This window comes from Wyeomyia smithii, chromosome 3 (assembly GCF_029784165.1).
Source record: "Wyeomyia smithii strain HCP4-BCI-WySm-NY-G18 chromosome 3, ASM2978416v1, whole genome shotgun sequence".
Lineage (NCBI taxonomy): Eukaryota > Metazoa > Arthropoda > Insecta > Diptera > Culicidae > Wyeomyia > Wyeomyia smithii.
The window spans coordinates 252,812,003-252,836,275 of record NC_073696.1 but is presented as its reverse complement, the minus strand read 5'-3'; the positions used below and the strand labels follow the sequence as shown (position 1 = coordinate 252,836,275).

The 24,273-nt window shown below is 38.3% G+C and overlaps 1 protein-coding gene across 6 annotated transcripts in view; it reads right to left on the bottom strand.

Annotated features, from left to right (window-relative positions):
• Nucleotides 1-24,273, bottom strand: part of LOC129727260 (transport and Golgi organization protein 2) — a 129,549-nt gene that overhangs the window by 4,049 nt on the left and 101,227 nt on the right. Inside the window, exons 1-2 of one of the 6 annotated variants that reach the window (XM_055684902.1) lie at nucleotides 19,907-20,008; nucleotides 19,003-19,664 (exon numbers count right to left, since the gene is read on the bottom strand). In XM_055684902.1, coding sequence (XP_055540877.1) covers nucleotides 19,003-19,610 — 608 coding nt within the window. In that variant the 5' untranslated portion in view covers nucleotides 19,611-19,664; nucleotides 19,907-20,008. Of the gene's footprint in view, nucleotides 1-19,002; nucleotides 19,665-19,786; nucleotides 20,009-24,273 lie in introns of those variants that run through there. The other 5 variants (XM_055684905.1, XM_055684903.1, XM_055684904.1 and 2 more) reach the window with 5 other exon arrangements.

Sequence of the window (24,273 nt, the reverse complement as noted above, 5' to 3'; positions counted from 1 at the left end):
GCCTGTATCCCGACTGCTCCCCAAACAGGCATAAAAACCCTCTCATCTTTTCTCTTTTATAAATACAATTTAAAAATACATATCATTTAAACCTACGGCTAACAATAACAATAATAAATAAAGTTCTTCTCTGTATGAGTAAATATCAATTCTTAATACTATTCGTTAAGGTGTGATGGTTGCTTATATCTTTAGAAATCAAAACTTATATCTATGTTTGGTGGATCATGTCTCTCAGAAAGAAGCGATGATTCATATGTCTCTAAAAACATCAATAAAAGAAAAAAAAAAGGAACAGAATTAGTGTGAAACTTTTTTATGGAGGTTGTGTTGGAAAAATAAGAAGAAGAAGCAAGGAGATAATCAAATTCGATACTTGATATCTCTTAAAAAGTCATAAATAGGTATTACAAGCGCTGGGTTGCGGCTAGCAAGTGCATCCCGTACTTGCATTGTAAATGTCACTTTCTGTTTTCGGAGAGAATCAATAAGCTTGGTCCTTGCTATGTGGTACTTAGGGCATACGAAGACTATATGTTCTATATCTCCGTACCCTCCACATTCGCACAGATTACTATCGACTAAGTTTATTCGATAAAGGTGTGCGTTTGCAACATAGTGATTGGACATTAGGCGCGAAATAACTCGAATGAAATCTCGAGTTAAATCTAACCCTTTGAACCAAGCTTTTGTAGACACTTTGGGCAAGATCGAGTGCATCCATCGCCCAAGATCGTCTTTATCCCATTTTTCCTGCCAGTTTGCCAGGGCCAGTTGTCGAGGCAAGTGAAAATACTCGGTATAGATGATCGGTCTACCAAATATATCTCCTTCTATGGCACCCCTTTTCGCTAATAAATCAGCTTCTTCATTGCCTGGGATTGAGCAATGAGAGGGGACCCACACAAAGCGGATAATGAAAGACCGATCAACCAGCACTTCTAATATCCGTCTAATTTCCGGAAGGAAATAGGGTGCTTGACCGGTTTAATCGATCGGAGAGCTTCGATAGAACTGAGGCTGTCCGAGAAGATGAAATAATTGCCTGGTGTCTTGAGCTCGATAATTCGCAGCGAATTGTGTATGGCAGCTAATTCAGCTACATATATGGAGCAAGGCTGTGCCAGTTTGCGGGATATGTGATGATCTGTGTTAAAAACGCCATATCCGGATTGACCATCCATCACAGATCCGTCCGTGAAAAAGGAGTTCTGTTCTGGGAGGTGGCCAATACCGCTCCTCTTTATAAGTGAAGTTAAAGTGAAACTCCTTTTCATTAAAACAATCATTGATTTTCTTTACTATTTTCTCTTCGAATTGTTGAGTTTACATTTGTTGACTGCAGTATAGAGAGATGACAAAATGACTGAAATCAAAAGTAGAACCTCCAGTGTATTAAGTCAGGATTGTTCTGTTGATAAAGCAAACTTAACAAAGCAATCAGATAAAAGTATTTCAATCACAGCAATCATATAAATGTTATATTACGGATATTTTCTCATTCCACTGTTACCCTTCAACAAGATTCTGCTGCGTTCTGCTAATAGGTTATGGGGCCATAGCAACGTGTTGAGGTTTATTTTTTCCATCACTAAGAAAGTTTCTGAAAGTTCTGCAAGTAGAGCCAAACCTGCGATAGGATGGATCTCAAGAATTCAACGAAGCTCAACAACTCTAATTACGAAGCCTGGAAGCTCCGGACCGAAGCGCTGTTAATTCGGAAAGGTTTGTGGACCTACGTGAAAAACGGTCCTCTTGCAGCACTTGCGAATGGAGCAGGTGGAGGCGGTGAAGCCGTGGCGGGCACAGTGGCTGGTCTTTCAGTGGCGTGGATTGAAGGCGATGAAAAAGCTCGTGCGACAATTCTGCTGCTACTGGAAGAGACTCAGTTTAGAGTTATTCGTACAACGAAAACAGCCAATGATGCATCGGCAGCACTGGTCAAACACCACACAAAGGCAACTATCAACCAGGGTTTCCCTCCTACAACGAATGTGTGACACGAAAGAAGACGACATGGACGAGTACCTCACGAAAATTGAGGATCTCTACACGAAGCTGTGTAGTGCAGGAAAGGACCTGAGAGAAGACGCCATGGTGGCCTTTGTTCTGTCTTTCAACGCACTAACTACTGCCATCGAAACGCGTACGGATGATGCCTTGACGTTGAACTTAATCGGATAAAAATTGCTGGACGAGGTAAGCAAGCAAAGCCGTGGCACGAGCGGAGGAACAGCACTGAAAGCAGCAGGACGGAAACAAATTGTGTGCCATAACTGTAAAAAGCCTAGCCACAAACAACGGGACTGCAGGCAATTGCAACGAGAACAAATTGGACCCAAGAAGCAAAATGCAAAAACCGCTCGGAATGGCGGTAACAGCAATATGTACGCACTGGCCATTGGAAGCGGCGACATGGCAAACGACTGGATCATTGACGCCGGTGCAAGTTCGCACATGACGTCTTTTGGTGGACATCCAACCGGCTACGGGTGAAGTAGAGTTGACTGACGGGCGTGTAGTGGCGATCGCTGGTACTGGCACCAGCGTAATCAAATGTCTGAACAGCTCTGGAAGCATGAATAAAATCCGACTATACAACGTGATGTGCCAAAGCTGTCAGCGAGTCTCTTGTCCGTGCTCACTATGACTACTCGGAAGGCGAAGGTTGAGTTTGTTGACGGAAAATGCAGAATCATCGTAAATGACAACGAGATCGCCGTAGCGACTAAGTGCAAAGGGTTGTATCGCTTCAACAAATCGGAGCACGAAATTGATTCAAAGGCAACTGTATCTCATAAGAAATATTGCCAACATACATGGCATCGGCGGTTTGGACATCGCGATCCAGATACACTGTAAATGCTTATGAAGAAGGAGCTTGTCACTGGGATGTCGGTGGCGGATTGCGGAATACGTGAAAGTTGTGAATGCTGTGTGAAAGGCAAGCAGGCTCGAACTCCTTTTCCCAAGTCCACTGAAAAGAAGAACACCGCACAATTAGACCTCATCCACTCGGACGTGTATGGACCGTTGGAGATACTCTCAATAAGTAGATTTCGTTACTTTTTAACTTTTGTAGATGATTACAGTCGCTATTGTACTGTTTTCTTCTTGAAGAAAAAATACGACGTCGCTGACCGGATCTTTGAATACTTTTATTACGTCCATACGCAGTTCGGAAAGTATCCCAAGTGCATAAGATCTGATCAGTGAGGGAAGTACTCGAGCGATGTACTGATGGAGTTCTACCGCAAGCATGGAATCCACCCAGAATTCACTGCCGGATGTTCACCGCAACAAAATGGAGTGGCGGAGCGACGCAACCGGTACATCATTGAAATGTGTCGGTGCATGCTGATGGATGCCGGAATGCCTGCTAGATTCTGGGCTGAAGCAACCGCAACTGCCGTATATCTCCAAAACCACCTACCTTCACGTGCTGTGGAGATCACACCATACGAGGTTTGGGGAGGGGACGCAAGCCGAACGTTTCCCATTTGAAGGTGTTTGGGTGTAGAGCATTTGTCCATGTGCCAAAAGAAAAACGTAGCAAACTTCAGGACAAGTCAAAGGAAATAACGTTCTTCGGTTACTCTAGCAACCACAAGGCCTACAGGTTCATCGATATGGCCACTAACAAGCTAGTGATTAGTCGGGACGTTCGTTTCTTTGAGGAGAAGTTGGTGCAACTCGGTACTGACATTCCCAAGCTTGAGGAAGAATCGTATGAAGACCTTCTTCAGCCGTTACCAGCTATGCAATCGGCGAGTAATGAGTCTGGTGTTATACAACCGTTACCGCCTAAGGCAGCAATAAATCCTGAAGTCCCAAATGAAAGTGGTAAATGTAATGAAGATGAAAATTATATTTCCTGCAACGACTCTCCGAGTGAAGAAACCGGCTCACGAAGATCAAAACGACTGAACAAAGGGGTAATCTAGAAAATCTATAACGAGCGTCTTAGCAGAGTGATTGAGATCAATCAAAGAAATAGTTATCGGTTTCCGTTATACTCTACTAAATTTTTTGGAAATAAATATTGAAATTCAGTCCGCAAATATATATTTCGACTGTGACGTACAGTCTTCTTCAGTGCTTATGTGGACTGGATAAGCACATAAGCACTGAAGAAGACTGTACGTCACAGTCGAAATATATATTTGCGGACTGAATTTCAATATTTATTTCCAAAAAATTTAGTAGAGTATAACGGAAACCGATAACTATTTCTTTGATTGAAAGGGGTAATGTTACAAAGATTCCACGAAATGGGGAATGTGGCCGTAATAGCTGAGCCAAGTACCTACGACCAAGCGCTAAATGGACCTGAAAGCGCATTCTGGAGAGCAGCCATGGAGGAGGAAATCCAATCACTTCAAGAGAACTCTACTTGGACTATTTGAGCACTCCCAGAGGGACGAAAAGCCATCGGCTGTAGGTAGTTGTACAAGCGAAAGTTAGACGAAAACGGACAAATCACACGTTATAAAGCGAGACTGGTTGTTCAAGGCTTTAGTCAGAAATTTGGAACTGACTACGACCAGGTTGCAGAACAAGTCACTTTTCGAACTTTGCTAACCATTGCCACTCGTCGTCAACTTCTTGTCAAACACGTGGATATAAAGTCAGCCTACCTATACGGAACTCTAACGGACGATGTGTACACGAGTCAACCAAAAGGGTACGAGACTGGAGCATCCGGAGATGTGTGTCATATAAAGAAGAGCCTCTATGGGTTGAAGCAGTCCGGACGAATTTGGAATCAAACGATTGACGACTGTTTCAAGAAACTGGGTTTCATCAAATCGACCGCTAATGCGTGCCTGTATGCATAGGCGTAGCCAGAGGGGGGCAGGGGGGGCCGTTGCCCCCCCCCCCTAAATGTTGACATTGGTGCAGAATTTTGTTTTCAAAAACTCTAATAGCACAAAACGACATCTTTAGCCCATAGAAACATAAAGTACCAGCCAGATCAAAAATAATTGATTAAAATGCTTGCGCTTGTTGTGTGGAAGTGCACAAGATTTTCAGTTGATCCACCAAGGATATTGTATCGGCAAAAGTACCGGCCAAATCCGCCTGCATCAACTAGCTTGGAGTATTGGAAATAAGCTGTGACAATTCCTTACTTTGATTCTCTTGTAACCTCACTGGAAACACGGTTCGATGAAAATAGTGCACCTGCCTACGCGTTGTCCTTGCTGCATCCCGCTAATGTAATACACATGTCGTTGGTAGAGTTCACGCGCAAAACCGAAAATTTCGTATTTTTTTATGAAGTTGACAATTTTGTTGGAGAGGTGGAAGTTTTGTATTAGCATTGCAGCAGTATGAAAGCAGACCGTAAGAACTTGGAAGAGTTGGATCTTATAGACCTGCTAGCTAAAGCCCGTTCTTTCTTCCCTGCGACTGAGAAAGCCGTTAAAAGTGCACTACCATGGAAACATGCACGATTGAACGCTCGTTCAGCACATTACGTCGGCTGAAAACCTGGCTGAGGTCAACAATATTTGAACAGCGGTTGAGTGCTCTCTGCTTGCTGAGTGTTCATCGGCAGATGGTCAACAACAATCGTGAAAAAACACATGAACCGCTTCCGGAACGTTTGATGCCCTAAGATTTTATTGAGAATCCAGACTGTGTCTTCAATCTTCACGTCCTTGGGAAACTTTGACAGGATGTAGTTGAGATAGCGGCTGTGCTAATGGGTGTCCAGCTTCCGGAGAAGTAAACGTACCTTCGCCGCATCATTCAGCCCTGGTATCGGTTCAGAGGTCCTGGTAGCGGTTAAACAACAACGTCCGAACGTAACTCCGTTTTCTTCGTCGAAGACAAACTCGATGATGTTCCACTCTAATGTCAAGGACAACTTTTCACTGGTTGCCTTGATGTAACAATCACTAAAGACGTGCCGCTTAAAAAACGCGTAAATTCCGGAATCCGCGAACAAAAAAAACGCGTAAATTTCGGAATCCACGTAAAAAAAAGCCACGTAAAAAAGCGACCTTAGTGTACCATTTTTTTACTTATAAAATTTTGAAGAGCTTGCCCCCCCTATTTGAAATTCTGGCTACGCCCATGCCTGTATGTACGAACTACGGGCAACAAACAAGTATTCATCGTATTATATGTAGACGACATGCTCATGAATACGACGACATTCTAGCTATGGTATCAAAGCAGTTCAAGACAACATCTCTTGGCGACGTGCGGCAGTATCTGGGCATTCAAGCCGAGAGTGCAACTGATGGACGTTTTCTGCTAAACCAACAAAGCTACATCCACCGATTAGCATTGCGATTTGGGCTCGAAATGGCAAAACCATCCCTGATCCCAATGGACCCTGGCTATTTGCAAGCAAAGGAGGAGAAAGACAGCAAGCTACCAAACAATAAATCCTACTCTAGTTTGATTGGTGGTTTGCCCTACATACAAAGCAAAAAGAATTATGCGGTATCTTCTGGCGACAAAGCATCTCCGCCTAAATTTGGGCAACAATAATGCTGATCTATAGGTTTTCGTGAATACAGATTGGACGGGTGATCACCGAGACCAAAAATCCAACAGTGGTTACATAATTCTTTTCGGTGGCGTTGCAATTTACTGGTCGGCCAGAAAGCAATCCTGCGTTGCATTATCATCTACCGAAGCCGAGTTCAGCGCAGCAGCTGAAGCGTGTCAAGAACTACTTTGGATCCAGAAGCTAATGAAAGACGTAAACGAGCCAGAAAACCAAATTCTGCTGTACGAGGACAACCAGAGTACCATCCGGCAACTGGAAATCGATCAGCTACAGCGACGATCTAAACACGTAGTCACCAGGTTTTAGTTTACCAAGAACTTTGTTCAACAAGGTGTGTTGACCATAATTTACTGTCCATCGGAACCTATTGTTGCGGACATGCTTACTAAACCATTAAGCAAAGTAAAGCTTTACGAGCATAGAACCGCAGCTGAAGTGCTTCCAGTCAAGTTTGAAAAGGAGGCAACACTCCAAGCAAACTTAACAAAGCAATCAGCAAAAAGTATTTCAATCACAGCAATCATATAAATCCAGATAAACATTTCCAAAGGTCATATCTGCTTTCATCTTTTTTCTGGAGCGTCTTTACATTTTGGTAATGGTTCAGCTTTAGTAACTCTTCCAAGCATGGTTTCCGTTCAAAAGGTTAAAGTTATCTCTCCACTATCAACTTGTGCAAATAACGTGTCATAAAAAGTGTTTAACAATTTGTGGTGATTGAATGAAAGTGATCGATCAAAAAATCGATCAAAGCAGATAAGACCTTTCGAAATGTTTCTCTAGAAATGTTCTAATAAAGATATTTTCTCATTCCACTGTTACCCTTCCACAAGATCGGTTTGTTATTGTACACGTTCTGCTAATATGTTTTGCATTCATGGTTGATTGTTTGTTTTGGTGAGTAACTGGTACTAAGCCGATCTTTGGCAAACGAAGAGAAATCTAAACAATCATTAGCATCATCGAAGCCAATGCCATTTTGTAACCGCTTCCAGTTTCACCCTAAGGATGCTATCAATCAGCTCAAGAACAACAAATCAGCTGGAAAAAATGGCAAAGTGATATCTGAAGCTGATTTTTGGCTTCTGTGCATCATTACGATTACGGAAATACATATACACTAAAGTCGCTTTTTACGCGGGGGATACGTGTCGCGTAAAAAAACCGCGTAAATTCCGGAATTCGCTTAAAAAAACGCGTAAATTCCAGAATCCGCGTAAAAAAAAACCTACCTTAATTCTGCAATCCGAGTGAAGAGGAACCGAAATCCGCGCAAAAAAAATCTGGAATCCGCGTAAAAAAAACGGCGTTAATTCAGGAATCCGCATAAAAAAACGCGTAAATTCCGGAATCCGCGTAAAAAAGCCGCGTGAAAAAAAAACTCGCGTAAAAAAAACCGCGTAAAAACGACCTTAGTGCATATCGCTAGCCTCGATGGCTAATAGCGGTCTCGATCAACTAGATTTGTTGAGAGAATTCGTTAGCGATATTGTTTTTGGCGCATTTTGCAAGTTATAAGATAAGTAGCTGAGTCGAGAAAATTTCCAGCTCGAAAAGATCCTCGACCTGATCGGGAGTCAAATCTGACATCACAACCGTGTATGGGAGAGCTAGCCAACGGACATCGCTTACTACAGAACCACGGGGACCACCGGTAATACATATATTGGGTGGTATTTGGTATCGTTAAGCGTTTATTTATATGGGACCTTTCCCTTTCTGAAAAGGGAGGGGTGTCGAACCACCATGGAAGTATTTCTTACCCCCAAAAACCTTCACATCCCAAATTTGGTGCCATTTGCTCGATTTTTTTTGAGTTGTGCAGAAATTTGTTTATTTATTCATTTCGTCAATCAGAAGTAGACAATATACAATATTCTAATATTCTAATACAATGTTTACTTACAAACTCTTCTTTTATTCAATAAGCGTTGTGATTGCGTATTGAGCTAAAAAATGTTTAAGTTCATGCCGAGACATTGTAAAGTCAATGGTTTCGCAGTATTGATTGGAAATGGCCATCATACGATTCAAGGATCCGAATTTTGCATAATTTGTGCGGTAATGATTGTTGGCAATGTTGGATTGTATATTTATGAGCATGCAACGTGCTTCATATGATGGAAGAGGAAATGATGTCCAACCTAATTTACGAAGAGCATACAATGTACTGATTCTATTCTTTCTTGCGTGATTGTATAGGGAGACCATACAATGCTGCAGTATTTCAGTATTGATACGGATCCTGAAAGTTGTAACAAAAGCGCTTTCTAAATCCAAGCATGTTATTAGCTTTGTGGATTATTGTGTTGTAATGGTCATTGTAGGTTAGTTTGGAGTCTGAGACAACCCCTAAGTCCCTAACTCTTTTACAATTTGCTACAGTTTGGTTTCCTAATGATATTGTAGTGTTTGGTGTTGTTCTTTTTCGACAGAATGATATGTGGTTGCATTTTTTTACATTCAACTCTAGTAAGCTTTTTTACACCATGCGTAGAATATGTTTATTTCATTCTGGAATGCATTGATGTCTTCTTCATTTCTTATTTCCAAAAAGAGCTTCATATCGTCGGCATAAAAAAACACTTTTAGTTTTTTGAGAATAAAGGAAATATCGTTAACGTACAAGATGAAAAGAAGAGGTCTTAAATGAGAGCCTTGGGGGACACCAGAAGTGACTAGAATCGGATTTGAGTTTTGTTCGTTAAATTTAACTATTTGTTGGCGATTGGTTAAATATAATTCGAGCCACTTCAGGAGTTCTGGCTCAAGTCCCATTTTTTGCAATTTGAAAAGTAGCATTGATATGTCAATGCGATCAAATGCCTTACTGAAATCTGTGTAGAGAGCTTCTACATGGTTTCCATTATCCATTGCATTCAATGAATAATTTATAAATTCAAGTAAACTGGTCGATGTTGAACGGCCCTTGAAGAAGCCATGTTGCTTCTCAGTTATTCGGTTTTAAATTTAGAAAAATAGTTTTTCATTTACAATTGCTTCGAATAGTTTAGGAATGCAAGAGATTAGGGCTATTCCACGATAATTACGTATGTCGGATTTCCGGCCTGATTTGAAGATAGGCACTGGAAACGAGCTTTTCCATTTTGATGGGAAGCATCCATATTCCAGTGACATGTTGAAGAGCCAGAACAATGGAGCAGTAAGTTCCGTTGCAATATTTTCATAAAATTTTTCATTTCATAATACTGGCGGAATTCCGTCAGGTCCAGGACCTTTTGAGGCATCTAAGTTATTCAACGCCTGAAAAATATCCTGACATGAATTTGGTTTACACCAATATCTCTCGAGAAGTGGATAAAATGCAAAATAGACGCGGTCGCGATCCTCTTCGGAAAATGTTGTATAGATATCTTGGAAAAATTTCGCAAAAAGTTTCCAAATCCTCTCCGAGTTATCCCCGACATTTTCGTCAAGAAGCATTATAGAGGGAAAATTGTCAGATTTCAGTTTAGTTTTCACGCAACTATAGAAGTTCTTCGGACAGGATTTTATTTCAAGTTCAGTTTTTGCATAATATTCATCAAACGCATTATTGATGGCAAGATTAAGTTGATCACATATATCCAAATAGATTGCTAAATTTTCACTACTGTTGTGTCTTTTATAGGTTTTATATGCTTTTTGGACCTTTTCTCGAGAAACGATGCTGGCCTAACAAGCCAGTCGTCGTAGGTTCGAGTCTCGGCTCGGGAGAGACTGTTAGTGTCAGTAGGATCGTAGCGCTGCCCCGCAATTGTCCTGTACATCAAACAGTTGGCTGCAAAGTCTGTGTATAATAAACAGAAGGTCAAGTTTCGAATCGAAATGTAGCACCAAGGCTTTGCTTTATGTGCTTTTTGTTTTTTTGTAATTCCATTTCTTCAGGGGTATTTCCTGTTTAATAAAACTTCGTAAAAAGTATCTACCGCCACGTCGACATTTCCTCTATTCTTAAAAATATATTGCCAGTTAACATTGTTTAATTTATTGCGAATATTTTCATAATTTGCCTTTCCATATTTAAAGACTTCCTCGTATTCATAGTCGTTGGGTCTTTGGTGCGCATGTATAAATAAGGAGTATTCGATTGCCGTGTGATACGCCCCATTTTTCCATAGAGGATTTAATGATTCAGTCACGAGGAAATCATCAATCATCTTTTGGGACTCAACAAAATTTCTATCATCTTTGAATACATTATAGGCACTACCAAAAATTTCTTCACTTTTTATACTTTCATCCCAGCTGGTTTCAGTTGCCAGAATAATAGAAAAGGATGCGCTAAGTAAATTTTTATAAATTTCCTTCATTTTTGCAGGGCTTTTCATGCGATTGAAATTTTGACAATAAATCAAAATTTTATTCGCATTCTGTTTTAGTGAAGAAATTTTGGGAAGTAGGTCGATTGACTGAGAATTGTTCACCTCTTTCTCATCGAAATGAGTCATTATTTCCGAAAATTCGGTCTATAAAATTTGTCGGCACTTTCTCTTTCGCGTTGCCAGGATTGAATCTTGTGTATCACACACAGAGACCCGAGAACGACTCCAGATGCCATATTAGATTCCAAAAAAGCGACTTCCGGTTTCCGAAAAACAACCAAAAATGTTTGAATACCACCCAATACTGCTATTTTTGGAATCGAATTGGTGCTCTGAGATCAAAAATCAATTTCAAACGTTATTTTCGGATTAAAGATGGTGACTTCCGATTTGCGGTAAACAGTAAAAATTGGCCAAATACCACCCCGCATGAGTAATTTCGGAATCTAAGGTGCTTATCACGGGAGTCACTTCACGGTGAAATATATTCCACTCTCACGCTCACTTCACTTTTTTAGACCTTTTCCCGATTCCACCTCAAGTGAGGTGACCAAAATCACCTCCGTGGGGTGAGATTGACAGTGAAGTGAAATTGAGAATAGGACAAGTGAAATGATATTGTTTCCCAGCTCAAAAATCTCTTAGTCCCAGAAAGTCGTTTTTTTTCGTTTTTTTAGATAACACCAGATCTTGACGTGTTCTGCATTTTAAAGACATTCGGCATCAAAAAAAATGTTTTTTTTTTCGGTATCGAGAATTTCCTGAACTAGTTTGCATTTTTTACATCGGGCAAAAAAATGAAAATTTCACCGCTTTAAGGCACGGATCAAATTCGGATTCGTTTCGTTACTGAAGAATAAATCCAATATTTACCATTAGATCTCAAATCAATCAACTTTAAGACTTATGGCATCTTCGTGGAATCATTTCACCGTTCAAAATGGTCGTGAAATAATTCCACGCGAAACGTCGCTTTTTCCGTTCTCACTTCACTGATATGACACTCATAATAACCCAGATTCCACGAAAGATGTCACTCTGCGACGTTTTTCTCACCTGCGTGAGTCCCGTAATAGGACTCTGATTTCACCGTGAAGTGACTCCCGTAATAAGCACCTAAATGATGCCAAGAGACCTGAAAACTATCCAAGACGCCATCTTGAATTCCTCGTCGTTCGTCTGAAGTCGATTTCCGGTCTCAGGGCGTCATTTGATTTTAAGATATACACATATTGGGGGGTACTCGACCGTTCTGGGTTGTTTCCTAGAAATTGGAAGTCGACATCTTGGGATCCAAAATGGCGTCTGGGGTTATTTAATGGTCTCAGAGCATCATCCCGATTCCAAAAATACTCATATTACCTAGTATTTGTACACATTTTGTTGTTTTCCAAAAACCATAAATCGCCTTTTGAAATCAAAAATGGTGTCTGGGGTCGTTATCCAGTCTCTGGACATCCTCTCGATGACGGTGATACACATATTAGAGAGTATTTGGTTGCTTTCTAGAAACCGGAAATCGCCATTTTCCGATCTGTGAATTTGGCCTTGTATTTTTCATTGTTTCTTTGACTTCTAGAAACTCCTATCTATTCCGGAAGGACCATTGTGAAAGTATAACAACAGAACTATTAAATGGTTCCATTTAATTCCATTTAATTCCATTTAAAAAAATCATGAAACCATAATATTCCTCAGTTTCGGAGCACATCCACATATCACTGGTTATTTTTGATTAATTTCTGTACAAAAACATTGTTATCAAACACATTTTTTCATTACGGTTAATGGCACTTAGTGAGTACTTTTGCCTCAAAATGAGTTTTCCAACTGGTTTGAGTTTTATGACAAACATCATCAATTTCCGGCAAAACAAATTCACCCTACAAACCACAATTATGCAAGAGTTTTTTGGGCTCTGTTGTTTTCGAGTTTCTGTAGCTTCCGAATAGGTCAATCATAGTTTCCAAAACTAAGAAAATTAGATCAAAACAGCTCAAAACACAACTTTCCTCATAGCTTCGCCCCATTTAAACGGAATCTTATGTGTTTACATGTGTGATTAACTGACGTTATAATACTGCAAATTCATACAATGTTGCCAGTTTATTTTGCTCGTATGCTCCGAAAAGGCAAATGCGTACTTTTAACCCGTGCGTACTTTTGCCCCTCACTACTCTATAGTATGCAGTTATCTATTTACCAACGCTTTAAGGTGAAACGGCATTGAAGCAACGGCCGACTTCGAGCCACCACGATTACACGTTTTTTTACATTAAAATGTACGTTAACGTTTATGAAAGTCCTTTGAAAAAAATAATAGCTATCTGAATACCAAAAATTGAGATATTATGCACAAAACTACGTAAAACATGCGAAATCATGAATTTTTCTGCTCAATTTACCCCTTAATCAATATTTAAAGCGATGCTCACGAAAGACATTTGAGGTAGAATAATACGTATCTGATTACTAAAAATTGAGATATTTTTCACAAAACAACGTCAAATATGCAAAATTGTTGCAATGAAATATAAAAAATGATTTTTAATTTTACAACCTTCGATCCCGAGCATCGCCGGGAACGTTCAACTAGTTTTTCAATAAAGATTTAATTTCAATGTTAGAAGTTTCTGCAGTAAGATCTCTTTGTTCATTTCGTTGGTTCTCTCAGATGATATCTTCCTATTTTCTAGTTTCATAATTTTTACTCATTTTGTGTCATTTAATCGTCAGAGTTATTTGTTTTTGTTCATTGTTTTGTCCTTTTATGACTATTGTCATAAATTTTGTGTGTATTTGTTTTTGAATTTTTTTTTATAATCATAAATTTTGCTGTCATCGATGAGATATACGTTTATCAATCTGAAGTTAATCTGAATGCGAATACGAAAATTCAAGCGTATTTTCTGAAACTTAAGCACAGATTAACAGACATAACACTGTGAACAAGTTTTTACAATAAAATCATCGTTCGGATGATGCGAAATGATCATTTTTTGTGGTGATGGAGCTAGGTTCCAGTGTTACGTCTGTTAGTCTGTACTATAACCATTTACAAATCCATTTCAAATATATTGCATTTGCACTTTGAACATTCTAATAGAAAAATCAAACTCACTTTTCGTCAGTGCGTCTTGAGCTGTCCGACAGATCAGACGTATTTTCGGTTGCTTGTGGACTGGTCTTTGACTGCCTATAGCTTCAAAGTTTGTGTTTTGTCAGTGTGTCTTTTGAAGATTACCTGGAAGTTAACTTACATCAGTCTTTCTCAAGACTACCATAAACTGGGGTGACTTTGATCACTTTTTTGATTGTATCTCAAATATTTTCAGAATATACTGAAAACAATATTATTCGATATTTTTAAAATAAGTACTGGCATGCATTGAAAAAGATTCAGTCACTACTTCAAAAGTTTAGCAAGATTTTTGCTGTTTTTTAATATGCTCTAAAAATTTTACACCAATAATCATTCCGGGGTGACTTTGATCACTTCATTGTTTTGATGAATTTGGAGTAACACTTTGCTACTTTCACTAAATTGAACAGCCTTAAACGACTTAAACGAGTTTATAAATATAGAAAGCAATTTGGGGGCCATTCACATTCTACGTGAACAGTTTATAATGGCGAATGTCCAAGATTCATACAAAATTTTTAGAATATATATGAATGATTATTCACTGAGAGAGAAGGTGGTCTAAAATCGTCAAAAACTAGTCCACGAGGAATATGACTTATGAAATTGTCCAAATTTGCATGTTACTTCACGTCTTGGGTTTTTGTTAAGAATAAATATGTAATACGCTGTGGAGAAAATTGGGACTCAACATTGCCTTCGAGGAAAAACTTGCAAAAATAACAATAAAATGTATTGTTATAATATTTGTTCATCTTAAGAACTAATCTGGGAACAAAATAAAAACACTTTACGTATTGCAACTTGTTGTTTTGAATCTGCTTGAACCGATTGTTTGTATGCAACAAAAATCGCCAAAAATACACTTTATTTTCAAATAACATTTTAGCATGAAAAACACTCTTTAAATAGCAGGAAATGCATGAATAGTAGCAATGCGAACATATATCCACACAATTATTGAAGATTACGACAAATCCCAAGCACTACGAGCGCTTTTTTACCACATTTTCAGAAAAGAGGTATAGTGATCAAAGTCACCCCAGTTTACGGTACCTATTTCTTTCTATCTCAATACTTACAATTTGATATTATTTTTGAACTTTTTTCGTATCACCTGAAATGGCAGGACGAAAAAAGAAACCACGCATCGCTACGGGGAGGAAAAGAGAGGCATCTCTTTCTGAAACTAGCTTATGCAGTGAAAATTTATATGATATTCTGCCTGAGCAAGAAGCCGGCGAAATTGAAATGTTCGAAAGTAAAACTATTCAAAGTGAAATTTCTGTAAAAAAGGAGAAAGTTCCACCTATTGTGGTAACTATTGCTTCTGAATTTAATATTTTTAAAAGAGAACTTTCTACGTTTCTCTCCGACGTCAAAGTTACTTATCAAATTGGCCGAAGAGGCGAATGCCGTTTACTGGCCCAAACTTTGAAAGATTGGAATCGTCTTATTCAGTATTTAACTGAAAAGATGCATAAATTTTTTACATATGATACGAAGAGCGCCAAGCCGTTCAAGGTCGTATTGAAAGGTCTCACCAACGATCAAACCGTTGATGAGATCGAAATTACTTTGACAGAATTACTTGGTATAGCCCCTACCCAAGTAATTCTGATGAAACAAAAATCACGAGACGAAAACAGTCAGCGAACTGGAATTTCCATTGTAAATTATTCAATTCATTTTAACCGCAGTGAGGTTGATAACTTAAAATTTTTTGAAAAAGCACATGCTTTATATAACGTGCGTGTAAAATGGGAATTATATCGAAAGTTTGGCGGAGGTGAAAAGCATATCACCCAATGCCGTGTTTGCCAACGTTATGGCCATGGTTCAAAGTTTTGTAAGATGGACCAAAAATGCCTCATTTGTGGACACTCTTCTCACAAAAAGTACACATGTCCTGTGAAAGAGAGTGAAAATTTTCGCTGTGCGAATTGTAACGGCAACCATATGTCGAATTTTTATCAATGCCCAACCCGTTTAGCAATTGTTAAGGCAAGGCAAGGCAAACAAAATTCTCCAAGCGTATCAGTACCACCCACTTTCTCAACTCCTTTGCATACTCGTTTAACATATGCACAGGTTACAGGTAGTTCGAACATTCTACCGCCTAATGTTGGTAGTTCGAAAATGACCGCTAATATGGGTAAGCAAAACACGCTAGAAAATAATTGTACACCTATTACCCCAGCTAATATTGCTACCGAAAATATTTTTTCTAATGTCAACTGCCTGGGGCCTATTACGGCAGGTAAACTTTCTTTTCTGCAACAAGCAATGTTCGACGCCATGTTGCAGGCAAAATCAATGTTTGAAGCCATCCAAATAGGTACAAATTTTACAATTAAAATTGTTTCTAATTTAAAATTTAGCAATGATTTTAAATATATTAAATTGGAATGCTCGCTCATTGAATGCCAATGAGAACGAGCTTTTCAATTTTTTAACAGTAAATAATGTGCATATTGCAATTATTACTGAAACATTTTTGAAACCTAACATAAAATTAAAATATGATCCCAATTACGTGGTTCATAGATATGATAGAATTCAGGGTTCCGGCGGTGGAGTTGCAATTGTTATTCATCGCAGGATCAAACATCGTGCTCTTCCCCATCTTGAGACGAAAGTTATTGAAACTTTGGGAATTGAAGTTCAAACTGAACTTGGGATTTTATTTATTGCCGCAGCATATTTACCATTTCAATGCACACGCGAGCACAAAAATTATTTTAAAGGTGATTTACAAAAACTCACCAGAAATCGTTCGAAATTTTTTATAATCGGCGATTTTAACGCTAAACATCGTTCATGGAATAATTCTCAAAGTAATTCCAATGGTAAAATTTTATTCGATGATTGTTCCTCAGGGTACTATTCTATTTTGACTCCGAATAGTCCCACATGCTTTTCTTCTATAAGAAACCCATCAACAATTGATTTGGTGCTAACAGATCAAAGTCATGTATGTAGTGATTTGATCACACATGCTGACTTTGATTCTGACCATCTTCCGATAACTTTTTCTTTATCACATGAATCAGTTTTAAACCCTATGAGCTCAGTTTTTAATTATAACAAGGCTAATTGGGAAAGATACAAAACTCATATTGAGAGAAATTTCAATAATGAGCTTGATTTGCAAAACGAAGTGAATATTGATTCCGCTGTGGAAGCATTAAAATGTGCAATTGTTGATGCCAGGAATTATTCTGTTCCAAAGGCTCAAATGAAATTTGATTCACCAATAATTGACGAAAATCTTCAACTTCTAATTCGTTTGAAAAATGTCCGCAGACGTCGATATCAACGTTCTCGTGACCCTTTTTTTAAAACTATTTATAAAGATTTACAGAAAGAGATTAAACATAGATTTACTCTTCTGTGAAATCAAAATTTTGAAACTAAAGTTGAAAAATTGAAACCATATTCAAAACCTTTTTGGAAGCTGTCGAAGATTCTAAAGAAACCTTCAAAGCCTATTCCAGTTTTTAAAGATGGTGAACGTTTTCTTGTATCCAATGAACAAAAGGCTCAAAGACTTGCTCAGCAGTTTGAGAGTGTTCATAATTCAAATTTGAATTTTGTGAGTCCAATTGAAAATGAAGTCACACGTCAATTTGATTTAATTTCTTCCCACATTTTTTTACCTGCAGAAATAATTGAAACTAACTTGAATGAGATTAAATCAATTATTAAAAATTTCAAAAATCAAACATCTCCCTGAGAGCACAATGGAATTTTTAGTGAAAATTTTCAGTTGCTGCTTCAAAATTGCATATTTTCTCAAATTATGGAAAAATGCAAAAATTACTCCAATTTTAAAGCCGGAAAGAATCCAGCTGAAGTTTCAAGTTATCGACCAATCAGTTTTCTTTCTTCTATAAGTAAACTGTTTGAGAGAATTATTCTTAACAGAATGATGTCACACATCAACGAAAATTCAATTTTTGCAAATGAACAGTTTGGATTTCGCCATGGACATTCCACTACTCATCAATTGCTCAGAGTTACTAATATGATACGAGCTAACAAATCTGAAGGTTATTCCACTGGAGCTGCTCTTTTAGACATAGAAAAAGCATTCGACAGTGTTTGGCATAAAGGTTTGATTGCGAAATTGCAAACTTTTAATTTTCCAATTTTCCTAATCAAAATTTTAAAAAATTATCTTACTGATCGAACTCTGCAGGTTATTTTTTCTTCCTACTTGCAAAAGTGGAAAATCTCTCCCAATGCTTCTGAAACTCAAATGATAATTTTTCCGCATAAGCCTAGGGCTTCTTTCCTCAAGCCAAACAATAATCACGTTGGGGATGGGGTTATTTTACGTTGGTCTGACAAGGTTAAGTACTTGGGACTAATCTATGATAAAAAACTTATTTTCAAAGAGCACATTGAGAGTATACAAGCCAAGTGCATCAAATATACGAGATGTTTATATCCTCTCATTAACAGGAATTCTAAACTTTGTTTAAAGAACAAACTTTTGATTTACAAACAAATTTTTAGACCAGCAATGCTTTATGCTGTACCGATCTAGTCAAGTTGCTGTTTAACAAGGAAGAAAACGCTCCAAAGGATTTAGAAAAAAAATCTGAAAATGATTTTGAAGCGTCCTCCTTGGTTTGGTACACTCGAATTACATAGACTTACTGGTGTTGAATCATTAGAAGCTATGTCAAATAAAATTGTTAACAATTTTCGACAAAAATCGTTGCAATCCTCAATTGCTACGATAAGCTCTCTTTATAGCCAATAAGTCAATTAAGTTAGTTGTAAGTTTACTTCCCCTTTTCTGACAAGTAGGTTTAAATCCCTACGAATGATAAGTCCTAATTGCGAAAGCAAACAAATCCTAACAATTAAAATTACAAATCTCTAACAGTGTTGAGAAGTCACCATTTGTGATTGGACACACATACTCATTATTTACTAATATTTATCATAAATACTTAAGCTACTAACAAATCCCCCCCTTAAACAAAAAAAAAACTCACTTTTCGTTACTCCTCAGCAGCTGCAGCAGTTCCTCCACCAGCGAATCTTTGGCACTCACGTTCAACCGCTGGTCGACGATATCGGCAAACCGCTTCCGACCATTTTTCACCTTCTCCAGTGGCACATCCAGCGTGCTATTGCCGAACCCAAGAGCCCCCTGCAGATCACACCGATCGATGCTGTGTGGTGCATTGCTAGCGTGCAACACTGACGGCTCCTTTCCCAGCTCCACCGAGACGAAATTAAACGCCCCGTAGGTGTCATTCGCTAACAGCTGCTTCGAATACTCCTCGTTGGATACCAGCCCTGACACATAGTTGGACACGATGTGCCCCCGTCCGGTGACGATGTTCTGCTTATTTTCACCAGGGACATTCAGAAGCGCCCCGACACGAATGACTCCATCGTTACCACCGCCAATGGCAAGCCAGGTGCCGCCTTCCCGTCCCGGTTCCATATCGCGACCTCCTATGACGTGTGGACTTTCGTCCCAAGGAGCGGCCACTTTGGCTGGTCGTGCGTAATACTCATCCCGATTGGAGGCCAGTATCAGCTTGTATTCACCCGGTGCTCCATCCACATTTACGTACAGGAATAGTATACACATATTGCTTCATGTAACCAGAGAACCTTTGGAACGCTGAACACGAACTGATTACTACTGAAAAAAAAAATTAAATGCCGAATATTTGAGTCCGTACACTGATAGAAGGTGGGTAAGTAAGTAAAGAAAATATATTGATAAGCTCGTCTCGCCTGGTGGTGGTACGAAGTTTGACTCACCACAAAGTCTGCTGGCGGTCGAGGCAATAAACGAGGCAACGTGTGCCGAATGCGGGTCAAGACTGGTCTTTCCAAATTGTTGAGCGACGGTTTTGGAGTAAGAGAACAAGAAAAACTTACTTCGGCTGATAATTGGTCGATGACTTTTATTTTCGTCGTTTCGTGTGTCTGCGGCTAATTGCTTCTTCACTTGGTTTCGGCTGCGAGCTGAATGAATTTCGGTAGCCCTAGGGTAGACAAAGAACGGTTATCCGCTGATAACACCCACGCCACGGTCTAGATAAAGCTGAGTTATTTATTGGCGGGAGGTTGTGTACGTAAGCCGGAGAAGTTTGCAGCGGTATATGGTTGTGATAGCGTGTTTAGAAAAACATTACTTATAGTATTACACATGTTTATGCTGTGGGTGAAGCTAAAGTTATCTTTTTAAAGACTGTGCTACTGGGAAAGAGAATAATTGGAACTCGCGAAAAGATTGGTTATTTTTTTCACAGTTTCGTAACAAAACAGATTTATGTAATGTCAGTTTTTTTCTGGTTTTTCAACAGATTCCAGTAGAAAGCAAAATTTATTTGCATCCATGTTAGCAGCAATACCAAAATCCTCAAATTTACATGTGCCCGGTAGCAAAACGTATTCGGTAATTTACAGCACTTGTTTTGAGAGGTCCAATAATTTCAAAGCGGCGTCCGATTCAATTGAGCGCATCGAGTTGTGTCAGGTTTTACTTGAGGCTACTGTTATTTTGGACCCTTTGTGATGTTGAGCGGATTGAAGCAATCTTACAGGCTCTCGGAACTACCGTTCAACATTGTTTTAGAAGGGCAGTATCAAAAGCAGACGTAAAAAGGAACAGTGCCGCCGTAAAATAACCTGTAGAAGTGGACTTTGCATTTACACTTTAGCTGTGAAATTCGAGCGCTGTTGGCATTTATCTCCATTCGCCAGAGATAAAAAGTAATACACACGTGCAACAATAACCCATTTCATTAGAGAACTTCAACCCTCACTCAGTGTACGGAGGCTTCTCCGCCATGAAAAAGTGTCAAATCAGTATCAAATTGCGAGTAGCACATTTCACACCAGACTTCTCCATTTACTACTATTTCACTCAAAAGCCACCGGATGATGACATCAGCGCTTGCACTTGAGCTTTTTATTTGGAGAATATCACCGCCATTGAGGCCACATAAAGATTTCAACTAATGCCAGCTTTCATTCTCCCTTTATACTATGGACTCTGATTTCCTTATTACACCCACTTGAATCCGGGTGTCATTCAACTGGCAGCGATTAGATTTTAGAGAGCCACACCTAATGGTTCCCCATTAGAGATGCACATTTATAAAGTTTAAATCATTTAGCACTCAAACTTTTATATTCAAACGATTCGACTATTGTTTACAGCATTTTTGACTTTAACCAGTAGTTCGATTACAAATTCGAATCCCCCTGAGCGGCGGACAATCCAACGGTAGTCATTCTACGCATTCAATTCCAGTCGGTCGGTAACAATTGGCTCTTGCACTAACCAGTATAGTAGCTAATTGTTGCTAAACGAGAGATCATCATCACAGCCGACCGAATAGTCGTGAATAGGCTTGAATGAGATTTGTTCTTAGTCATCACCTAGAAAACACCGCTCGGTAAAAGCTCGCCAACCAGAAGCGCCGACCCAGGCTAGGTTTGTTTGATGATGGTATAATATAACACTATACCTCAAACAGGGCTACAAGTGACCGACCTTGGACGAGTTGATTCAACTGTTATGGCAACTATTATAACTACGTTCTTACTTATAGTATAGCCCCGCAGTGTGCGGCGTGAAGAGTGCATCGCAAGTGAAAAATTAATTTGCATTCTAATCGTGCCCTGCCGCACTAGTGTTAGATGCACTTCCAGCCAGCGGCGGCGACGGTTTCCGATTTGGTACAGGGAATGGGTCAGCCGGTGGTCGACAGAACCTAGGCACGTGGACCGACTTCTGCCGGTTATAATTTAATTTATAATCATTCTAGGTCTAAAACCTAAACGTTATTTTGTAATATCGTTCGCATCAACTGATGAATATATTAACCATGATGAGAAATACCTGATTTGAAACAAAACTAACTAAAAAGACATTTGGCATCGATCAAAAAATTTCCATATCGACAAGTTCATGGGACCTGTGCTTTTCTTCATCAGGCGAAAATGGTAAACTTTGGCCGCACCACTTCCCGAAGTCCGATTGGGCTGAAGTTTTGTACGAGGTCATTTTTCGAGAAGCCGAAACTTTTGAGCCCTTCTTCTAAACGAAATTCGATTCCCATACGGCAAGTCTTTTTTTAGAGACTCAATATCTAAATTTTTTTCGTGACTTGTTTTTAATCTCTTTTTGGTTTTTCTAGGGTATTTGGTCTCTAAAGTTCCTGTTTTCGAGTCACTCAATCGCTACCAGCTTTGCATACGTTCTATTAGCACAGCTCAAGAATTTTTTAGTCCCAAAAACTCGATTTTTTGGATTTTTTTTTAAGATAACACTAGATCTTGACGTTTCAAGCATTTCTAAGACATTTGGCATATTACGATGGTTGGTTGTGATTTCGGCTGAGCAGTCTTGAATAAGTGAACGATCTGGTTTTTTACTGTCCGACGTTTCGTCGCTGATCAGTGACATCTTCAGGGGAAACTGTGGGTGTTTATTCACGATTATTTGCTGTTTTGATTCTTAAAGTTATTCACAATTGGTAAGAGTCTAGTTAGTTGTCTGTAGTTGATGTGTATGTGTCATCAACCACGGACAACTTCTAGCTAGTTCTAACTCTTACCAAATTTATTAACCTTTTCTAAATACACACTGCACAGTGGTTCAATAAGGCAAAAAATGGAACTTAATTCCATAGCGCTTTTTACCTTCATCCTAGCTTTATAAAGTTTTCGGAACAATTGTTTGTATGAATGACCCGCATAATCGCAAATTGTCAAAAAGTATGAAAAGTTGACTAAACTAAAAATAAAAAGAATTAACTTTTTCGTGTTAAGAGATAGAAGAATAGTTTATTCAGCAAAGTTGTAAAAATATGAAACTTTGTTGAACAAATGAAAACCCTATCTTTTTGGTACAAAGTTTTAAAGTATATTACATGGAACTCACTTAAAAGTAAGTTTTTTGTACTTAACTTTTGTTAGTTGCATTTTACACGAAAGTATTGTTGGGAGGAATTGTTAGGGCACACAAAACACACATTTTCGCATGTCCCTTAAGCTGGAAGTACAAAGTCAGCAGAACAAAGAGTTAATAGCGTGAAAATTTAGTGCTCATTCGATGCTCATTTAATGCCATACCGCCGAATTTAATGCTCCATCATTTCTTTGAAAAATGTATTTGTTTGCTAGCTCAAGAAAATAGCTAGCAGACACTATACGAAAATAGCATTTTTAGTCACAAAACGGTTCTATAACGGTCAAAAACATTTAATGCTCATTTAATGCTCTTATAAAAACCTGATTTTCATGATAATTTTATAGATTTTGTATAAAATTTTCAAAAATATGACATTATATGAATAGCTTCAATTTTTTCAAACATTTTCTTCTGAAAACAATCAGAATCCTTTTGATACGATTAGATACCAATTAAATGCTCCCATATGCGAGCAGTTTCAATAACTTAGGTGCATTTTTCATTAAATATATTTTTTTTTAAATATTGTTCTGCTAGCTTAAGAAAAAAGTTAGCAGAACATTGGCCAGAAACAGCATTTTCAAGCAATAAACTGTTGTAGAATGGTCAAAATAATTTAATGCTCATTAAATGCTCTTGAAATTACCTGATATGATATGATAATGATAATTTTATTGATTTTGTATAAATTTTTCAAAAATATGATATTATATGAATAGCTTCAATTTTTTCAAACATTTTCCTCTGAAAACAATCAGAATCCTTTTGGTACGATTAGATACCAATTAAATGCTCCTATATGCGAGCAGTTTCAATAACTTAGGTGCATTTTTCATTAAATGTATTTTTTCAGAAATATTGTTCTGCTGGCTTAAGAAAAAAGTTAGCAGAACATTGGCCAGAAAGAGCATTTTCAAGCAAAAAACTGTTGTAGAATGGTCAAAATAGTTTAATGCTCATGAAATGCTTTTGAAATAACCTGATCTTCATGATGATTTTATTGATTTTGCATAGATTTTTCAAAAATATGATATTATATGAATAGCATCAATTTTTTCGAACATTTTCCTCTGAAAACAATCAGAATTCTTTTGATACGATTAGATAACAATTAAATGCTCCCATATGCGAGCAGTTTCAATAACTTAGGTGAATTTTTCATCAAATATATTTTTTTCAAAAATATTGTTCTGCTAGCTTAAGAAAAAAGTTAGCAGAACATTGGCCAGATACAGCATTTTCAAGCAATAAACTGTTGTAGAATGGTCAAAATAATTTAATGCTCATTTAATGCTCTTGAAAAAACATGATTTTCATGATA